At 41.2% G+C, this 21,709-nt stretch overlaps 1 protein-coding gene across 6 annotated transcripts in view; it reads left to right on the top strand.

Moving 5' to 3' along the window:
• Nucleotides 1-21,709, top strand: part of CHD2 (chromodomain helicase DNA binding protein 2) — a 135,161-nt gene that overhangs the window by 35,370 nt on the left and 78,082 nt on the right. For 4 of the 6 annotated variants that reach the window (XM_081831603.1, XM_081831602.1, XM_081831605.1 and 1 more), the window contains 6 exons: nucleotides 4,282-4,513; nucleotides 8,244-8,330; nucleotides 10,026-10,087; nucleotides 16,469-16,576; nucleotides 18,572-18,712; nucleotides 20,151-20,284. In XM_081831603.1, the coding sequence (XP_081687729.1) occupies nucleotides 4,282-4,513; nucleotides 8,244-8,330; nucleotides 10,026-10,087; nucleotides 16,469-16,576; nucleotides 18,572-18,712; nucleotides 20,151-20,284 (764 nt within the window). The remainder of the gene's footprint in view (nucleotides 1-4,281; nucleotides 4,514-8,243; nucleotides 8,331-10,025; nucleotides 10,088-16,468; nucleotides 16,577-18,571; nucleotides 18,713-20,150; nucleotides 20,285-21,709) is intronic. The other 2 variants (XM_081831604.1, XM_081831606.1) reach the window with 2 other exon arrangements.

The raw sequence follows: 21,709 nt of genomic DNA, 5'->3' as shown, positions 1-21,709 counted from the left end.
CTCATCCAACAGAATAAACCACTGTTAACAGTTTGGTGATTAAAATGTATCTGTGCTTGGGGCTTGGGTGGCTCATTTGGTTTTCCGCTCAGGTCATGATCCCAGGGTGCTGGGATCGAGCCCCACATTCAGCGGGGAGCCTGCTTCTCCCTCTCCCTCTGCCTGCGGCTTCCCCTGCTTGTGCTTTCTCTCTGTCAAATAAATAAATAAAATCTTAAGAAAAAATGTATCTATGCACATAGATAGGTGTTGATAGAAACATGGCTGTGTTTTTTTTTCCTTAAAAGCTATTGTTACACTGTTACATTTCCAGAGGTCGCTTTCCTACACAAACACAAGTATGTGGCTGCACAAGAAGGCATATACAAGGTTATTTATAGTTTGTTGGTTACAGTGAGCGATTTGGAAATCTAAATATTCTAGTCAGAAATACAGAAATACGGAAGTATATCAAGGATATTTGTAGCTTATTGGTTAAGAGAACCGTTTAAGAATATACTCAATGTCTCGGGGCGCCTGGGTGGCTCAGTCGTTAAGCGTCTGCCTTCGGCTCGGGTCATGATCCCAGGGTCCTGGGATCGAGCCCCGCATCAGGCTCCCTGCTTGGCAGGGAGCCTGCTTCTCCCTCTCCTACTCCCCCTGCTTGTGTTTCCTCTCTCACTGTGTGTGTCTCTCTGTCAAATAAATAAATAAAATCTTTAAAAAAAAAAAATCCTCAATGTCTCATGAATAGGGGACAGATTAAATAAAATGTAGTGTATCCATATTACGAGGCAGTTAAAGGGAGTGAGGATCCTACTTATATACATACCTGGATGTAGGTGCTGGCATGGGACATTCCCATCACATCTACAGCGATTACTGCTTTTCAACACAAAATGGTCACAGGATTTCCAGCTAACTGAACTATTCTGGTTATCTTCAGCAGACTAATGCTGCTATTTGTGGCTTTCTGTTCTTTAAGTTGAGAGTTGGATATTTTCTGTCTTGTTGGAATGTTCTGTATTTCATGGAACATTCTATGGTCTTGTAACAGTTTTATTTGGTGGTGACTACCAATATGTGATTCTAGCCTTAATCTCTTGTCTGGAGATAGTACGCATTATAGAAATTAAAAAACTAAACCATTCATTTGAAAAGGGTTTCAAAAAGATTGCATATTCTGGCGAAGTCCGGGAGTTCCCCTGTCTGTTCTCTAGCACACCAGGTACAGGGAACATCAAAGAAGACAGTTTAGCTCTCAGGTCTGTTGGGGAGGTTGACAAGTGACCACGTTACTTGTATAGGATGGGACACAAGGGAGGCGAAGAGGCATAGGTGTGAATGGCTGGGGTGTGTGTCATTGCTAAAAGTGGGGAGAGCCGGTGGAACATGGTGGTTGACTCTCAGACGGAAGTGAGGCTGTCCGCTTGAGTTCCCAGGGGCAGTAATGCTGTGGCAGAGTATTAGGGAAGTACTTAATAGGCCCTGAGTTTAGGATTGGAGAGGGCACAGAGAATGCTTTCCTAGAGAAGGTGTAATACCCGAGGCTTCAAGAATTGGAGAGGTAGCTGCCACCAGCAGAGATTGGAGGTGAGCAATACTCGGGCTTCCTGTGGGACCTACAAGTGGTTCGGTAAGGCTGGAGTGGTGGGGGTGGGGGAAGGGAGGCTGAAGCACTGAGTCTTGAGAACCTGTGGAGGGAGGTTTCACAGGGCACTGAGATTGGGTATTCCCAGTGACCAGGCGCAGGGTGGCTGGGGGGGAGGCGGGCAGCCAGCTCCTAATCCTCTAGGCCTCTCTGAGCACGTGGGTGCTTTGGCTATGTAAATGGCAGCCTCCAAGTACATTCCTAACACTCCTTCAAGTGGAAAGGGGTTTCTTTCTAAACTCGAGGAAGTGCTGGAGCTGCCTCTGTACCTTTAAAACTGTCTGTGATCGAATGGTGGAGGCAAAGGTAATAAATTGCAACTATGGCCATAAATTGTGTGGTACCGATTCACTAATGAGCGCTAGCTGGGGAGAACTTTGTGTTAGAAGGGGAACCTGAGCTTAGATGTGAAATTCTGAAAATCCTAATGTTTGGGTAAGGCCTTGTCATTTATAGGGTCCTGCTGTCCTGCCTGCCATTTGGTGCCCTCATGACCTTGCCAAGGATGGTGCAGGTTAAAGAGTGGCATGGCAGTGAGAGAGGAGCTAGGACCGAGACCCGAGCCATGGATGCTGAAGCCTGCACTTGGCACTACACTGTCCAGCCTTCCTCTTTCTTTTCTTTGCCTTGTGACCACCTTATGCTTGGTCACAGGGGGACAGTAAGTGACTTAAGATGCCTTAGTCAGCTGGATTAGTCAGCTTTTACTGTCCAAAGGGCCAAGGAGTCTGTATAATGAGGCCTTGGAAGTGTTGAGTCACCTGTTACAGGGATGCTTGACTGGTTTTGGACATTGTATAACAGGGAAAAGTTTTATTTTCTGAGTCGCTAAGGTTTTGAACCGTTGTGGTAAAATAGAATATGGGCATTAGAGCCAGGCTTGGGGGTTGGGATCCCTGCTGTTTCAGGTTTCTCATCCCTTTTTTTTTTTTTAGATTTATTTATTTTTACTTAGCGCGCACGTGCGTGTGCAGGTGCACAAGCAGGGGGAGTGGCAGGCAGGGGCCCCCATTTGAGCAGGGAGCCCAGTGCGGAACTTGATCTCAGGACCCTGGGATCATGACTTGAGCAGAAGGCAGATGCTTAACCGACTGAGCCACCCAGGCGTCCCTCCGTTTTCTCATCCTTCACATGGGGATAATAATTCCTAATAGGGTTGTTCTGGGTAATAAGCAAGATCATACATATAAAGTCCTTCGAGTAATGCTGGGCACCTGTTAGATGATTAGGCAATTAGTATGTGGTTTTTCCCTTCTTTCCCCTTCCTCAAGCTAGGCTCCCCCCCCCTCCGCCCCAGATCTCATTGATTGCTTCCTCAGCTTAACTAAAAGGCCCCTGTGCTGTAATGTGCTTACTGTGGATCACATGGGATTTGGGGGATCAATCCCAGGTCCCAGTGTACTGCCCTATCCATTCTGTGGACATGTCTGTCAAGTGATAGGCCCTCATTGCTGTTGGGAAGATACAGTGGTGGTAAATTCAAAGCATCACTTCTTTACCCTCTTGGGCTTCATGCCATGTGTCTTTTCTCTCCTGCGTGCTAAATTCAGGGCCCCTTCTGTTAAGTTACCGTTAACCCTGGGGTCTGGGGTTGCTACTTGCCTCCCCTCCTGTGCTCCAGCTCTAAGCAGAAGAGTTGAATGAACTGCCCAGGTCTTTTTTCTGGAGTCCGTCCAGTTTAGGTCTTTCCCTTGAAAGTAACTTCACTGCTACCAATGTGCCCCTGAATTGGTTTTTACTCTACGGGGAGGGCATATTGCCTACTTGGCTCCCAGGATTGATACCCTGTCTTCCCATAGCCTTCTGGCGTTTGTGTCTGCTGTCATCTGCCTCCTTAGGTTGCTTTTTCCTGAGGGGCGTTTGGAATGAGGAAGGGGTGGGATATGTGGTAGCCGATAGTGGTCTTTTTTGGATTAGGGGTTCACATCAGACTCAGAATGCTCTTTTTATTTTTTTCTGTTAAGTCTACCAGGGCCAGACTCATTGCTAGAGAATGCAAGGCAGGACCTCTGGTTGGGGTGAACATGTATTTGTTTTCATACCGCTCTCCAGAGGAGTCTGATTTGTACCTGTTGTTGAGAACCAGTGATTGGATAATTGCAACCAGATTGCATTCTTACTCTTTGGGTAACTTTGTCTTGGTTTTGTTTTGTTCTGTGTTGGGTTTTTCCTTTGAGTGTGTGTGTATGGGGGTCTGTCTTGAGGAGGGAGAGACTGATTTACTGAACAAATAAGACTTAGTGGATCCAGACTGGTTGACCTGGTTTCAAATTCTGCCTGTGTCAACTTGGGAGACTTGCTTAATTATTTCTGAGCTTTAGTTTTTCCTCATCTGAGTGAAGGAGAAAATAATATCCCTCTTTGGAGTTTTATAAAAGAGCTAACCTATACAAATTAAGTGATATATGGCATGATCTAAGCACTCAGGAAATGGTAGCTACTAGGCGTGTTGGGAATGATAATAATGACATTATTTGCAATATGAGAATATAAATCTGAATTTGAAGATTCTGATTTTATATTACCAGAATTATTCTCTGCTATCATTTTACCACTTTTTAAAATACAGATTTATGTGAAATTTTTTAAAAACAGATTTATGTGGCAGTTCTTAAATTTTAAATTTTTTTTTTTTTTTTTTTTTAATTAAGTCACTCAGCATCTGAAGAAGCTTCCGGTTCAGACTCAGGCAGCCAGTCTGAGAGTGAGCAGGGCAGCGATCCAGGAAGTGGACATGGCAGTGAGTCAAATAGCAGTTCTGAGTCTTCAGAGAGCCAGTCGGAATCTGAAAGTGAGTCGGCGGGTTCCAAATCCCAGCCAGTCCTTCCAGAAGCTAAAGAAAAGCCAGCCTCTAAGAAGGAGCGGATAGCTGATGTGAAGAAGGTATCTACTTTGCTATACAGTGAAAATGTGCTGCTAGCTAGGACAAACTAGCAGACCTTTGTTTCCCATGGAAAACTCATTAGTGGGTCTGGATAATGAAAACTATAGCTACTTTTTGTAATAATCTACTGCCTTTGGATATAAACAGGGACTGCTTTTTCTTCTGCTATTTGATATAGTAGACATAGGGCCATAAGGAAAATAATTACATGAACCGTCAAATTACAAGGCAAAAAGGCAAATTTTTATAATCTTCTTTTTTTTTTTTTTTAGAGCAAGCGAGCGGCAGTGGGGAGGGGCAAAGAGAGAGGGAGAGAGAGAATCTTCAGCAGGCTCCATGCCCAGCACGGAACCCGACACTGGGCTCAATCTCACGACCCTGAGATCATGACCTGAGCTGAAATCAAGAGTCGGATCCTTAACCAACTGAGCCACCTAGGCACCCCTAATAGTTTGGTTTTTAACATTTTAGTAGTCAATACTGCACAGTACCGGAGAGAGCTAGTGACAGATGTTATGGAAGCAGTTGTAAAGCTTAGTGATGGATGATAACAATTCAAGAATAAGGGTAGTTTTTCTTACCTGAAGGATGGAAGAGAAATACTTCTCAGGAAAAAAAGTATCTGCATCTAGGCAATGTAGGTATGGTTCACTTAACAGAGAAGAGCCTTCTAGCAAAGAATGCAAAAAGGCAAAAATTCAAGTGCGTAGTGTGTTCTCCTTGATGCACAAACTTTGGAGTGCATTCCTTTTGGGGAAAAATTAATGACTTGGCCTAATTATAAGAATGCAGCTGATCTTTTAAAATTCCATTTTGAAACAATTGTGTTTCAATCACTGAAAATAGGAAAGAATATTCTTTTAGAAATTTAAAAATAAAATGCCCTAATGAAATTAAAAGCTTTATGCAAAATCCGTTTTTATTTTCTAAGATAGAAATCTTCATCTAAGCGCTCAGATTTTTGTAGTAGTACAATTTTAGATTACCTGCAGGTTCTGCAGAATAGCTTCAACAGATGCTTCAACAGATGTGCTGTGAGGGATAGGAAATGAAAGCTGTCCTTGCTACTTTAGTCAACAGAGGAGTGACTTTCAGACACTCAAGTACTGTACTTTGTTTCCTGCTCAATGTGTGGGTGGACCTTTCATAAGAAGGAATTCAAGAAGACCCTGCGTGTAGAAGCTCCTCTTAGAGATTTTGCTCTGAGTATCACTAAACTCAGAAACTTACTATCCAGGCTTGTAGCAGAAGGCTTTGCTTGGCAATCTTCAGAGTGTAAAAGTCAGAGCCTGGTTTCCTCTACATCTGGATCAGGTGCTCTTTTCAGAACACCACCGCATACTTTTGAAGGAAGTATAGTGGGTGGAAAAAGTGTGGATGTAACTTTCATCTGTGTAGTGAAGAGTTCTTTACTTGCAGAGATGAAAGGAAACCATAGAAACCATTACTTAATGTAGTGTCTAAAACTTCACTGAAATTGTGTTGATCAGGATTCACAGCGGTTAAGTTTTAAGACCTTATATATTTAATCCTATATAAAAAAATAAAAGGGAACAAAGAAGGGAAATCATTACTAAGACTGAATTTCAAAATAGAAGTACAGCCTCAGGCAGAAATATTAAAATATACTTTCAAAGTTAAGGCCTTCAATTCCAAGAAGTTAAATAATAAGGTTAACTCGTGGGTGGGTGTACTAACCAGTTAGAATGATTGGATTGTGACTTTGATGATACTAGTCTAAAATGAGAACTTCTGCGGGAGACTCTTTGTTTTCTGTATACACATCCCTTTACATGGTAGCTTTTTTACTGAAGGGTTGAATTAGATATTATAGCCCTCAAAAGGACGGAGATGAACTCAGGATGATGTTAATATGTATACGTTACAGTATATCCTGTAATACAGTCCCAGCAGTTGAGCTTGGATGCCTAATACTTTAAAATGATAAAACTAATTGGTGGTCTTTTAAATGATTTAGCCATCCCAGTTTATAAAAAGCTCCTTAAATACCTGTGCTGAGTAAAGAAATTTCATAGCTCTAGCAGAAGTCCAGAAAGGGGTCAGGGTCGAGGTCGGGGTTGGCATGACTAGAGTAAACCTTTTTGTCCCCTTCCTTTCTCTTCCAGATTTGTTCAGTGTTCTGCTGCCTCTGTCACCTAGATTTCCTGCTACTTGGTTATTCCTAACTCTTTCTGGTTGGACCTTTTGTCCTCTTGACTCTGAGATTATTTTAAGGCCATTATGGATTTGTCACCTTTATAAACTGAGAACACTGGATTACGTGATTAAATTGGATTCTTGTTCTAAAATGCCTTTTCCTGGAACATTTTGCTTGTTTCTTTGGAGGCCTTGGTTTTCTTCAGCTTACTTGGCTTTTTTTTTTTTTTTTTTTTTAAAGGCACTTTGGTAATATCCTCCCTTGCCTTAGTGACATTCTGTTTTTCTTAGTTGTCTTTCATCGATTTTGTCTTTTTTGGGGTCCACTTTCCACACACTTCATGAGTCTCAGCCAGTGGCTTCTCGTCTGGCCTCACTTTCTAAATATTTTCATGACATTTGCTGTCACCTGTATTTTGACAACAAACCCACATTTCTAATCTTGGCTCTCAGGCATTTCTTCTACATGTTTATTCTTCATTTCAGTGTTCCACAATCCGTCCAGATTCATTTTGCCTCTGTGTGACTGATTTCATTAAAAGAACACATGATATACTTGGTAGTAGTTACCTGTGGGAAGGAGAGTGAGATTGGGGGTTATAGACTCTCATTGTTAGAGGTTGGCGGGGCCTTTTACATTTTTTCTGTAGATTTGTTGATTTGAGTCTTTTTGTAAGATGATGTTGGTATATTGTCAAAAATAGCCCTTTCTCTTCAACTAAACTCTCCTTTCTTCTTTCTTTCTTTCTTTCTTTATGGTGCAAAAAGATGGTTTTAGGAAAGCACGGGGATAGGACCCATGGGCAGAAAGAGCTGCCTACTTATTTAAAGATTTTAAGTAATCTGTATAAGCAACGTAGGGCTTGAACTTAGAACCCTGAGATCAAGAGTTGCATGTGAGTGAGCCAGCCAGGTGTCCCTACTTTTTTTTTTGGATCGCTAGTGAGGATTGTTACTAAAAATCAAGTCCCGAAAATCAAGCAAAGGGTAACTACTGTTGGAGAATAACATGGAATGTTCCAGAGAAAGAGTGGCAGTGGTGCTCGTTCTGGGAGCTTCTAGCTAAGTGTCAGAAATGCCCAATATGTGTGCTTCTGGCATGTTACGCATCCTGAGGAATTTAAAGAAATAGACAAATGTCCTGATTCTTATTTAATTAGACATGTTGGGGCCCTGCTTGTTTTTTGAGTTCCCAGATGGGTCAGTGTGCAGTCACAGCTGAAACTGGAAAGCATTAGGGACTTAAAATTCATCAGTAAAGACTTTGTTTTTAGTGGAAGCCTTACCGTGTTATTCAACTGTAAGTTCATATTTTAATGACGAGTAATCAGTGTGCCATGTAGTTTTAAGAGTCATTCAGTAAAGAAGAGGCGTTGTTAAACTTCACTGTGTTCCAGGATAATACAAATGGTACTTTATTATCTCTAAACAAAGCTAACACAAAACAACCCTTTTGATATTTAGTTACTTGAATTTTCTTAGGTGGAGATACATGTTCCAGTAACGAAAATAGTAAATGGGGGTTGGGGGATCAAGAAAAAAGGATTCACACATGGTCTGTTAATTTTACAGATGTGGGAAGAATATCCTGATGTTTATGGGGTTAGGCGGTCAAACCGAAGCAGACAAGAACCATCACGATTTAATATTAAGGAGGAGGTAAGAAAAAGAAATGCTTTAAGGGGATACTTTAAACTCCTTACCTTACCTCATCCTTTTCAACTCTGGTGTGTATGTTCCCATTAGCATGACTGAGCTTATCCTGAGAGTTAAGTTACTCTGATGCAAGCTTTCTCAACTTAGAACTGCAAGGAAAACCACAGGTGGCTTTTAAAGAAATTTACCAGGAAGATTGTGTCATAATGAATGTTTTAGTAGAGTGTTAGAGTATTATACAGAATTGGCCTCACATTTTTTTTTTAATGTTTCTGTATTTTAAGTGAAACTGATTATTACAAGACGTTTACCTTTTAAAATACCTAGTTTCTAAATCTAGATTTTGTTAAACGAGTCACTTGCTTGGTAAATGTAATAGTGGACGTAGTTTCAGATTTATTTTCTGAGAAAGGAAGGAGAGTTTGTTTAACTTAAGTAATGTGTTTTAACTAATTTAAATTTGCTTTCTGTTTTTAGTGTGCAGTATAAAATACTTCACACATATTTACTCTGATCTAATTGTGAGAGATTGAACAGATTGGTGATTTTCAAAAACTGGTATTATGTACTGGGTTCTGTTGTTTCTATAGCATCAGACTTTTCTCACCTTTCTCAGTTAGTTTGGTATTTTTGTCAATTCTTACCTCTATATTAGGTTTATAGACCGCATTCTGAAGAGATGCTCTTTTGTGTCTCAGTGAAATGCCCTTCCTGCATTCTTAGGAGGACTTTGCTGTTCTTAACTATGTAACATCCTTTTGATGAAAGTTAAATATTAATATCCAGAGGTTAGTGAGTTGGGGGTGGGATTTTGGTGAATGTACTATACAGATCTAATTGACTGTAATGTCCATGTTGCCTTCATGGTGTTTTCTTTTGAATGACCTCTGAGCTGGTTTACCTTCGCTTTCTTTTTCCTCGATGTCTAGGACTAGGTTCCTGAGTCATGTTGGTTACAACCAGTCACATAGTTGTGTCACTCTTTTCCTCTTTTGTATATAAATTAACACATTCTTGGTAGGGCACAGGACTAACAGCAGTAGGAATATTTGCCAATTTGCCTAACTTTGGAGGGAACAGAGCTGTTCAGATGTTTTTGACTATAAACTTCCCTTGGCCTAGTGCTATCAGCAGAGCACTGTTGGCTCATGATTGATCGTGCTCTTTAATGAGTCTGAAATGGAATAGATCAGTAGGTCACCACCTTTAATGGCCCACTAAATGTGGCATTTTCACATGATATTCTAGATCTGCAGTATCCAGTGTGGTTGCCACTAACATGTAGCTTTTAAAATTCGTATTAAAGTCCAGTTAAAGGAAAGATTCTATTCCTTAGTCGCACTAGGCGCATTTCAGGGGCTCAGTAGTCCCATGTGGCTGCTGGCTACTAGATTGGATCCTGCAGATACTGAACATTTCTGTCATCACAGAGAATTTTACTGGACTGCGCCCTTGTAGAAGTCAAGCCGAGAGAAATACTTCCTGGTGTTAGAGGTAACCCCATTATAATAGACGAATTAATTTTCAAAGGAAGAGAAGAGTGAGCACCACCAAACACAGGTTTCTTTTGTCTGAAAGCTCATATTGAATAATGTTATTACGGAGCAGATTGTTGAACCAGGGGGTCGTGTTGTCCCTAAGAACTGTGAATTAAAGTCTGTGATCATTTCTCCCCCCCCCGCCCCCAACACACTGAAGGCAAGTAGCGGGTCTGAGAGTGGGAGCCCAAAAAGAAGAGGCCAGAGGCAGCTGAAGAAACAGTAAGTCTTTCATGGGCACGTACTTCACCCAGGGGTTTTGAGCACATCCACTGCTGTGGCGCTGCCTTCGCTGTGTGGTAGTCCACCCTGGGTCCCAGAGTCTGCTGCCCCTCTTGCTGTCGTGGGCCACTGTCCACTGTGCCCCGCGACCTTGGCAGCCCTCGAAGCCCAGAGGCTCCGTCTTGTATGTGTCCCCCATGGGCTGGGCTCCAGCTTGTCCCACCTGGTTAGCCCATTAGCCCAGTTGTGGTTTTCTTTAAAATGTGCACAGATTCTGTTCTGGTTGAACAAGGAACAAATGTAGATTGGCTTTTTTTCCTTTTCATGTGTTCTTTGTATGGGTGTGGCAAAATTATATTGGCTGGACTGGACACCCAATGGAGTATGAAATTTCACACTGTTGTTACTGTATAATTTTAATACTGCAGTTCACAAGCCAGAAAATTTTAATTCTTGGGCTTATGTGAAATTCCTTTAGAACGTAGATTATATATTCATTATATTTAAAATTTGCAAATTCTATTTATGGTGAAAAAATATTTTATTTATTTATTTATTTTAGAATTTAAAAATCATCCTTGGAGGGGGTCTGGATCTCTTTGACAATCTGAATTCTACAGCCCATCTCCTTGGGGCTGCATTTGAAAATGCAGATATTGAAAACCTGGCAGACAAATTCAGGGGTTTCTCATGGTGAATAGTTGTCCATGGTGCCTATTAAAATAGAACCCCAGTTATATATATTCTCTGTCCTAAAATATTAGTATTCCTTAATAAGTATTTGGCCTAAGGCAAAGGAGTTAGAATTATTTAAACCTGTTTTCTCATTTCCAAAACTCTAACAGGGTTGCTGGTATGCTAGGAAAAGTTAAGGTATTTAGTTTTGCCCTCCCCAGAGCACATCCAATTTTCATTTGTGTTTTAAATATTTAGTTAAGAGTTGGAGGAAAAACTGTAGGCAAGCCTGTACTTTTTGGCATCTTAGAAGGCTTTTGTTCTACTCCAGTCCTATGGCCTGCTTGGGAAGCTATTCTGGGTCTAATGGCCTTTTGGGGGCCTTTGGGAAGTCCATGCACATGGTCTTTTCTCCACCATCTAGCTACATTCTGCTGGTCTCTTGACTGGGATCTAAATGGTGCTGTGCTTGAACACCTACTGTGCAGAAGCCCACTGGCCCCTGTACTTATTTCCTTCTGTCAATCCGGAGAGTTCTCTAAAGTTGACAGCCCTCAGAGGCCTTCCTTCCGCTGAGTAGAACTAAGATTCCTTGTAGGTGGGTGTATCTTCTGTAAGGCTGCCTCCCCGCCCCAGGCTCTTCCTTAGGAACTTTTGAGAGCTGCGGAGTTCCCCTCATGCTTGTTTTTTTGGGGGCACTGGGCTAGCCTCACTTCCTGCCATCCTCTGGGCAGCAGGTGAGTACTGGGGCTTATGGGGAGCTCTTCTCTTGAGTCAGTTTAATTAGTAGGGTTAATTGGGGAGGTGCTACAGCTGTTAAGACTCAAATTGGAAGGCACAGCACTAAAGGGGGCCCTCTGTGATCTGAGCAAGCTTAACAGAACCTAGAGTGTGGGCACATGGATTTCAGAATTGAGAGACTCAGAGTGGAAATTTTGAAATATTAGCACAGGGAAATGCTTTTCTGAAACCCTTCAGACTGTACCACAGATTTTGAAGTTTTTTCAAAGGAGCTATTTTTATTAACTTTTCTTTTTAATTTAAACTTTAAAAAAGTTATAAGAATAAAAATAGTACAAGGAATGCCTGTGTACTTTACCCAGATTTGCCATTGGTTACTACTTTTCTTTTCTTTTTTTTTTTAAAGATTTATTTATTTATTTGATAGAAACACAGCGAGAGAGGGAACACAAGCAGGGGGAGTGGGAGAGGGAGAAGCAGGCTCCCCGCGGAGCAGGGAGCCCGATGCGGGGCTCGATCCCAGGACCCTGGGATCATGACCTGAGCCGAAGGCAGACGCTTAATGACTGAGCCACCCAGGCGCCCCACTGGTTACTACTTTTGCCCCATTTGCTTTATTGTTGTGGGTGCTCTCTTTGTATATATTAATATATGTATGCACGTAATATTTTTTCTGAACCATTTAAGACTAAGATTGACACATATCATGGCCTTTTACCCCTAAATACTGAAGTGTGGATTTCCTAAGAAGAAGAATACTCTTATTTCATAAGCACAGGGTGGTTTTATTTGTTTTTTTTTTTTTTTTTTAAGATTTTTATTTATTTTTTAACAGCGAGAGACACAGTGAGAGAGGGAACACAAGCAGGGAGAGTGGGAGAGGGAGATGCAGGCTTCCTGCTGAGCAGGGAGCCCGATGTGGGACTCGATCCCAGGACCCTGAGATCATGACCTGAGCCGAAGGCAGACGCTTAACGACTGAGCCACCCAGGCGCCCCACAGGGTGGTTTTAATATAAATAGGTTTAACATTGCTAAAATACTTTTGTCTTAATTCATATTCCCATTTTGTTAATTGACCCATTAATATCTTAAAACATTTCCTACCTCCAGTGCAGGGTCCCTTCTAGGGTTAGATACTGTATGAGTAGTCAGGTTTCTTTAGAGCACTTTCACAGTGCTTTCACACTTCTTTGCTTTTTTGACTTTGGCATTTTTAAAGAATAGTCTCACAAGGGACTAACTCTCCCCAGAGTCATAATGTGAATTAGCATTTTAAAAATTTAGAAGTTATACGGCGTAATGCTTCTGTACAATATTGAAAACATTTTTCAAGTTAGTTGGCAACGTTAAAAATTTGAGAAATGGTGCTCAAGAATCCAGATTTCTAGCTTCTTTTGAGAAAAATCTGTCAATGCTGACCGCCGGAACAGTGGTCTTTTTTAACCTGATGGACTCGGGGTTCTCCATTTGATCCCATTTATAGTCCTTACCTGGCCCAGTGGGTATTTGAGATTGTAACCCCTGACCTAGTCATATAAACTAATAAAATTTTTGTGTTTAACCCACTCCTGCTGTTTTGATCACTGAACTCTGTTCCATGCCGTACTTAATAATGTTGTCCAATTTCGTGAAATGTTGTATAGGATTTTTGCTGACTCATTATGGTCCCATCAGTGCTTCAAACCACTCTAGAATGGTTCCAGAACCTTTTCTCCCAACTGTAATTAAAAAAAAAAAAAGTGTTAGCCATAAATCACTTGAAGTTTTTCTCCTGTGATCATAGTTATTTTTTTCTTTCCAGTACTTTGTGTTGGAACTCGATCACAAACTCGTGACGCAGTGGAGGAGAATCTGTTAGCCCCAGATTTTCCTTCTTCATTGGAACTTGCTCCTGAAAGGTGTTCTCTCTGGGAAAATGTACTAAAAATAAATGAAGTTTAAACAGCTCTTTCCTTTTTTTCCTGATCTGCCTTCTACAGTAGAGGAGAAAGAGATCCCTTTCTTTGGGTTCTTAGAGATAGTTAGTAGGAAGCCTCAGTGACTCTTGGCCAGAGTTCAGGCCTGTTTTATTTGCAAAGGAATTTTGTTCATTCCCTCCTTCATAGCTGTTTAGATTTGATTTTGTGTCTCAGGGTCTGTGTTCTGCCAAACACCTTTTTCCAGTAAAGGAAGAAAACTATACCTAGTTAGCTTGCATTCTGACTCTTTCATGTCTATTTACATTGCCTTGGGGCCTCAGTGGCCAAATCTTAGTATTTTTCTCCCCAGTTCCCAAAATTTTGGTTAAAAAAATTCTGTTGATTCCCTCTTAGGAATCCCGCTTATGCCCTCTTAGAGCTGGATCTGGCAATTCAAGTCTGCTTTGACATGTGAAAATTTTTTTAATCATAATATTTTATTTTTTTTTTTTAAAGATTTTATTTATCAGAGAGAGAGAACACAAGCAGGGGATGCTGCAGAGAGAGAGAGGGAGAAGCAGGCTCTCTGCTGAGCTAGGAGCCCGATGCGGGACTCAATCCCAGGACCCTGGGATCACTACCTGAGCCGAAGGCAGACACTTAACTTACTGAGCCATCCAGGCATCCCAATCACAATCTGTATTTTAGACAAGTTCTCATTGTAGCCTGACTTGTAATGTATGGCTTAGTCAGGGAGTCCTACTCCTAAAATTTGCATTATCTATGAGACACCAGTGCTCTAGGAGAGCCCTTGACATCTATAAGGTTGGGAAGTAATCTTTTTGTAACTGATCACTCTTCTCACCTCTTCTTTATACAAAGTGACTTAGTGTCACTGATCCTAAGTTACTTTTCCCCCTGTTCTTGAAAGTTAAAATAAAATTTAAAATAGGGGCACCTGGGTGGCTCAGTAGTTAAGCGTCTGCCTTCGGCTTGGGTAGTGATCCCGGGGTCCTGGGATCGAGCCCCGCATCGGGCTCCCTGCTCGGTGGGGAGCCTGCTTCTCCCTCTCCCACTCGCCCTGCTTATGTTCCCTCTCTCGTTGTGTCTCTCTCTGTCAAATAAGTAAAATCTTTAAAAAAATTTTTTAAAATAATCCAGCGAATTTCAAATACTTGTATAGACTAACTCATTTAGGCCTTTAAAGCCTTCAGTTGTTCAGATCCTCCCAGAATGTGTAAGCTTGGCTTTTCCTGATTCTCTGGTCTTCAGTGGGTTATGATTGAGAGGAGGAAGGCTGGAGGTTTGACAAAAAATGCCAAACATCTTGTTCTCACTGGGCTTTAGTTTCCTTCTCTAGGAGGAGGCCTTTGGGCCAGTTGTTTTGCTCAGTTTTTGTACATTCTCATACTGGAAGATTCTGAGTCTTCCTTGTTGTCCATAAGTCTATACACCTGCAGTTTAACTGGAAAACTTAAGCCTCAACACTGATTCTGTCAAGTTGACTGCCATTTTAGTCTCTTAGAGTTGTAGAAGTGGATTCCTTAGCTGCCCTGATTGAGATTCTCAGTTCCTGTGGAGTTATGTAAATTACAACTAATATTTGACTGTGGATCTTTCTCATATGATCTTCTCTCCCTTACATCTTAGTTGTTTGTATTCTTTCAAGCTTCTTTCCTGTGAAACCACATCTCCAGTTTGACAATGTGAGCCCCTTCCAAGGGGTAAGCTGTTCTGAACTTGGTCCAAGGAAGAATACAGCCTCATGTGCCAATCTTGCCGTGCCTGGAGACATCTTCCTTCCTGGCCATCCCCTTCTATTCCTTTGATTCCTTAGCAAACGTTTATTGTACTAAGTTCTAGGGAAGGAGACTAAGACAGGTGCCCAGAGTATAGTTAGACATAAGGAGGTCTTTGTTTAAAAGAGAGAAGGAAGGATATTAGGCAATATTAATAGGCCTTAGTGTCTTAGCAGTTCTGCTTCCAAAAAGTACCCTACCTGTTTGTTAGACTGATAGGGTTCATTCTTAATTATTTACTTATTTAACAAAGGAGTATCTCCCTCCATTTGCTTGCCTTTGTGCTAAGCTCTGGTACAAAGATGAACAGAAGTGGCCCTGCCCAGAAGCAGTCACCTACGCCAAGGGAAATGACACAGTGGTGATTGTTTTGTCATACCTCAGGTACTTGCCTGTGAGTTCAGTGTGTTTTTTTTTTTTTTTTTTCCTGGATATTTCATGCCCAGTGGCTATATGTTCTTCCTTCTTTCCTAGAAACGAGCCTAAGTACCGCATTTGCTATTTAAACCTCAAAAACGCTGGGGTGGTAGGAGAGACCTATAAGATATGGCTCTTTAAAGCCTTCTAAGATCTCAAGGAGCAAAGGAACATCTACTGTATCTAATAATTATTAAAAACTACATCTTTAGCTGAACAGATTATTTAGTAGGTGGTAGGTTTATCAGTGAAAAATAATTTTAGGAACTGTTTCATCAAATACATTCTAAAGATATTAAAATATCTAGTATAGTAGTTCTAGAACGAGTCTCTAACCAATATTAGCATCACCTTTGAATTTGTTAAGATTCAAATTTTCAGGCCTCTTACTAGACTTGCTGAATCAGAAACTGTGGCTGTAGTCCAGAAATTTCTTTTAGTAAGTCCTTTAGGTAGTTCTGATCATCTTAAATTTGAGAAGCACTAGTCTAGTATATATTACAGCTTCAATCTGTTCAGTGATAGTAGTAAATAAAAACAGAGTATGAGAGATTGAACAGCTTTTTTGTTCCCCCCAGAATAGTTTAAGAAATACTTCCTTAGTTTCCATTTTCATTTATTTTTGTCACCAGAGAAAACATAGGAATAGATATTACACAGTCCAGGAAGGAACACAGCCAAAATTTAAATGGAGCTAGAATAAACCTTTTTTAGCCCTAATGCCTAAAATATACATGTTCTGCCTTTTGGAGAATCTGATTGAGATTGGTTTTGTCAGATTCTTCAAGCTTAAACAATCTTGAGGAGTTCTTCTAGAAAAAAATCATTTTGCTTTGCTTTTGATCACAGAGAAAAATGGAAACGGGAGCCCTCAGAAGATGAACAGGAACAAGGCACCAGTGCAGAGAGCGAACCAGAGCAAAAAAAAGTGAAAGCCAGAAGACCTGTCCCCAGAAGGTGCAGTGTTTGCTTGAACATCTCTGCTTCTGGTGGCGCTCAATTTCTGTTAGGTGGAGAAGGATGATGCAGTGTTAGAACGACGGCCTGGGTTGATGGGCTACGACATGTTGTGATTCTGGGCTTTGGAAGTCTGTGGCTCACTTCTTGGCAGGCTACCTTGTTAGCAAGTGATTAGATGATGGGGACGCTTACCTGTGAGTCTTTGTATCGTGTGTCGCGCAGAGCGAAGCTTCTGTTTCTTACCCCATGGTGTGCTAGTTAGGAGGGGTGGATGTGTCTTCTGCTTTTAAAAAAGGCTCCCTGTGTATTTGAATAGTGTACAGGCTCTTTTTGGGAGAAGTAATTCCTAAATTTAAAACACTGGCTGTTGAAAGCATGCTTCACTGTTTATTACCTTGGTCTTAGAATCTAACATTAAGCAAAGAATCTGATTGTGCAGAGAAGGAAGCAAGCTGAGGTGGCAGGAAACTTTGCTGATTTCTGGTCAGATGTCTGGCAACAGAGGTATGGTATTGGACAAAGGAAGGCAGGAGGTAGAGAGAGGTCACAGGGAAGTTTAGCTCACGGTATTGTGTAGGATGGGGTTGACAAGCTACTGCCTTTGGGCCAGATCCCACTCACCACCTATTTCAGTATGGCCTGCAAGCTAAGTATAGCTTTTATAGATAAACATGTATAGTTTGATGATAGGGAACACTAAATTTGAACCTTAATTAAGTGAAATGTTATCCCTACAAAAAGAATTCTGTTCTTCTCATTACATGTGTATCACAGAAAGTGTATTGAGTGACGATTCTTGTGAGTGTTGTCAATAAAAATTGTGTGAAAATTGATTTTCCCTCGTTATGTCAATGCCTGTATAGTGGCCTCAGTTTTGCTGCTTGTCTGGGAAAGCCAGAAATATTTATGCTCTGGCATTTGCAGCAACACATTTCCATACCTCTGACTTAGGACATTGTACACTAGCCCCCACCCCAGCAGGGAAATTCATCATCTGAGTTTGGTCTCCTTTTGTCCAAGTTTAAGCTCACAGGACTGGGACGCCACTTCAGCCTTCTCTTCCAGAGCTTACTCGTCATTTATTGAATCCCTGGTCATCTGTCTGTGTAGTGTTGGTTATGGAAGGTATAAGACAGACAGGATTGTGGGTTTCCGTCTCCCTCTTTGTCCTTTCACCTTTATACCACGGGTAGCGTATTTGCGGATTTCCTTCCGGGAGCACTCAGGCTATGGCCCTTGGTCCTGGCTGTGCATGGGAGTCACGCATGGGGCTGTCTCCTCAGCCTGTTCCGCTGGTGTGTGGCAGGGTGCGCACACTCTTAGGTTGTCTTCCAGGTATATTACGTAACAAAAATACATGTGTAGTGATTTCTTGCCCTTTGCTCCTTTTATATAGGTAACATTTCATGTGTCTTGTTCTGCACTTTTTCTTTCGTTCTCTTGGAAATCTTTTCCTATTAGTACATGGAAAAGTTTCGCTTTTCTTTGGAGGTGGGGGGGGCTACCTACCTAGTATTCTGTTCAAGAACTGATTCCCAGTTGATGAAGATTTAGTGTTTTTCTAATTTTTTGTTACTGTAAACCATACTAGGATAAATAGCTTATTATGCCTGTATCTGTATGTATCTGAGCAATTCCCAGAAGTAAAATTGTTAAACATTTGTGAGTTGGGCGAGGTACCATGAGCAACATGTTGCATGTATATTTTTATGTCCGGTAACCTTGAAGAACAGTTGAGAACCATTGCCTGAGAATCCACTGTGTCTCCTGTATGTGATGGAGGATTCTCGGCATTAGAAACACCTTCGTGTTGAAAATGCAGATTTTCTAGTCAATTAGAATCTCAGCAAATGGGACCCAGGAATATACATTTCTGACACTCCCCAGGTTAATCCTATGTGTGTACTGCTGCTTTGGGAAATTATAAAGATTTGAAATAAACACCAAGGGATAGAGTGAAAACTTCGCCATTTTTTTCTCTTCTCATTTTAGAACAGTGCCCAAAGCTCGTGTTAAAAAGCAGCCTAAGACTCAGCGTGGGAAGAGAAAAAGGCAGGATTCTTCTGATGACGATGATGAAGATGATGAAGCTCCTAAAAGGCAGACTCGTCGCAGAGCGGCTAAAAATGTTAGGTAGGTGATGCCCCAGAAGTCTTTCATTAGTGTGAGGGTGATAGTGTAGTTGGTTCGAACTTGGCCCTGGTAAGTCCAGGATGTTGCCTCTGATAGGCAAAAGTAATGACCCGGGTCTGGAGGCTGTACTCAGAAATCTGATCAGTGTTCTTGCAGAAGGAATGGTGTGGGCCAGTGAGAATGTGTAAGGCATAGCAGTGGCTCATTTCAGGCCTCCGTTCCTGGAAAGAAAACCGCTTCAGGTTGATGTTCTATCGAGATGACTTAGTGATACTGTCTTCATTTCATATCATCCTTTCTCAGGAAAGATGTTTGGATCGTATTCTCACTCTTAAATCGCTCCTCTAATCAGATTCTCCTGAGGTTCAGATTACATATTCGGGCGTAATAGTTTTATTAAGTTTACTAATAGGATATGAAGCACTAACAGGAAATAAAATAGAGGAAGGGACACATGCAAACATCAGTATTTTACTTTATATGAGACGAAGGGCATTTCATTTTCTTTTAGAGTATACACAGGTTTCTTCTGGTCTACTTAAAGATGGTGAAGCTAAGTCCTGGAGATAGATACTAACCCATCCCTGTGTCCAGTTAATGATTCCACAGCTAGGACTAGGCGCTGAGTATGCCAACATATAGTTTGGCACTTTTTCCTCCTGCAACTGTTGTACATTCAGGAGTGTGTTTTTCTCTCGTGTGACTCCCAAACCATTATTTGTCTATATATGGTGGGAGGTGACATTTTAGTATTTTATTACCAGGAAGTATGTTAGTGGAAGTTTTCAACAGTTTGAGAATACTTGAATTTCATATTCTTGTCATCGGGAGACAAACTATACGGTTCGAACATTTAGTCTTAGACATACTGCTTCCTTTTTGCTTAATGAAACAGTAACTTTTTTCATTTATTGTGCATTTTCTTTGTAGTTGTTCCCTTGTTTATATAGTCATGATCTCATATCACCAAACAAAAGCATAGCTGTGTCCTTGGAGTTGTGTGTGTCTTGCTTACACAAATCACTACAAGTGTAGTCTGTTTTTTTTTTTTTTTTTTTTTTTTATTTATTTGAGACAGAGAGCACACGAGAGGGGGGAGGGTCAGAGGGAGAAGCAGGCTCCCTGCCGAGCAGGGAGCCCGATGCGGGACTCGATCCCGGGACTCCAGGATCATGACCTGAGCCGAAGGCAGTCGCTTAACCAACTGAGCCACCCAGGCGCCCTAAGTGTAGTCTGTTTTTATTTTGAACTGTGAGTAAGCCTTCCTGCTGTTCTCTATGGACAGGCATTATTACTTAGGAGAAAAAAGAACTTTGAGCCCACTTTAACTGTAGCTGATGTTAAAACAACATGTTGGAGCCAAAAGGGTGTGGTTCTTTGATGATGTTCTCTTTGGTGGTGTTTAAGGCTCCTTTATCCAGCACTCTTGTTCATGCAGTTACAAGGAAGACGATGACTTTGAGACAGACTCCGACGACCTCATTGAAATGACTGGGGAAGGAGCCGACGAGCAGCAGGATAACAGCGAGACTATTGAGAAGGTCCTAGACTCGAGGCTGGGAAAGAAAGGAGGTGTGTGTCTACGGGAAGCAAATTTCTTCTATCTGCTCAGCAAGGCCCAAGTCTTCTGTATTTCAGCTCTAAGATGATGAATTTCAGTCCATGCTCACATTGGTTGTGAAATGTGGACGTTTGTCTTGTTTTTGCTTTTTCAAGTTTTTTTTTAATTCGTTAGTTAACATACAGTGTAATATTAGTTTCAAGTGTACAGTACAGTGATTCCACACCTCCATCCACACCCGGTGCTCATCACGGCAAGTGCACTCCTTCATCCCCATCACCTCCCACCCCCCCCCTCCACCTCTGCTCTGGGGACCATCAGCTTGTTCTCTACAATTAAAAGTCTGTTTTCTGGTTCACATCTCTTTTTTTTTCCCCCCCATGTTCACCTGTTTTGTTTCTTAAACTCCACATGAGTGAAGTTATATGGTATTTGTCGCTCTCTGACTTACTTCACTGGGCATGATACTCTAGTTCCATCCATGTTGCACATGGCAAGATTTCATTCTTTTTTTGGCTGAGTAATATTCATCATCTTTATCCATTCATCTGTCAGTGGACATTTGGACTCCTTCCATAATTTGGCTGCTGCTGACAGTGCTGCTATAAACATTGGGGTGCAGGTGCCCCTTCGAATCAGTATTTTTGTATCCTTTGGATAAATACCTAGTAGTGCAATTGCTGGATCATAGAGTAGCACTATTTTTAACTTTTTGAGGAACCTCCATACTGTTTTCCACAGTGGCTGCACCGGTTTGCATGAAATTTGGAAGTTTTTCTGACCCAGTCTCATGGTTCATTGCTGAGGATGTAGGGATACGTGCAATATGTCTTTGAGACTTGAAAATTAAGATAGTAAAGATGTGTTAATCTCTTAAAAAGCAGTGATGTAGCAGAGATTCTTGCTTACAAACATTAAACAAATTTATCTTTAATTAGGTGTTTCTGAATCTCCTTGTGAAACATATCAAACTGGCTAAATACGTATGTGGACTATAGTGAAGATTTTTTTGTATTTAACTTGAGGTATCTCCTAATTCAGTTTCTTTAAAGTAACCTTCCATATAGAAAATATCAAAATATTACCTATTCTTTTTTCTTTGTCTTTTTTTCACCCAGCCTCACTCGAGGTTAATAGAGTTAATAGAGAACTTTGGGTGGATGGGTAATTGGCACGGGTGGTGGTGGGGGATTTTTATTTTCTTAATATTCCTGGAGAGACAGACTTGTTTCCTGAATTAGTATGGACCAAACCAAAAGCACATTTCTCTACCATTTTAATTGTGTTTGGATACAAGGATTTCTTTGATTTCACCAGCAAATTCTGGAAAACATTTTAAAGTGTAGAAATTGGGTTTGCACTTTGACAATATTTGAAATTACAAATCTTGTTCATCCTGTATTGTTTGTGAATTTCTGCATATTTTTAAGTCAGAG

This window comes from Leptonychotes weddellii, chromosome 9, assembly GCF_054177405.1.
Source record: "Leptonychotes weddellii isolate Sample4059 chromosome 9, ASM5417740v2, whole genome shotgun sequence".
NCBI lineage: Eukaryota > Metazoa > Chordata > Mammalia > Carnivora > Phocidae > Leptonychotes > Leptonychotes weddellii.
Note: the sequence above shows the minus strand (reverse complement) of the source record. Positions and strands in the feature narration are given on the sequence as shown.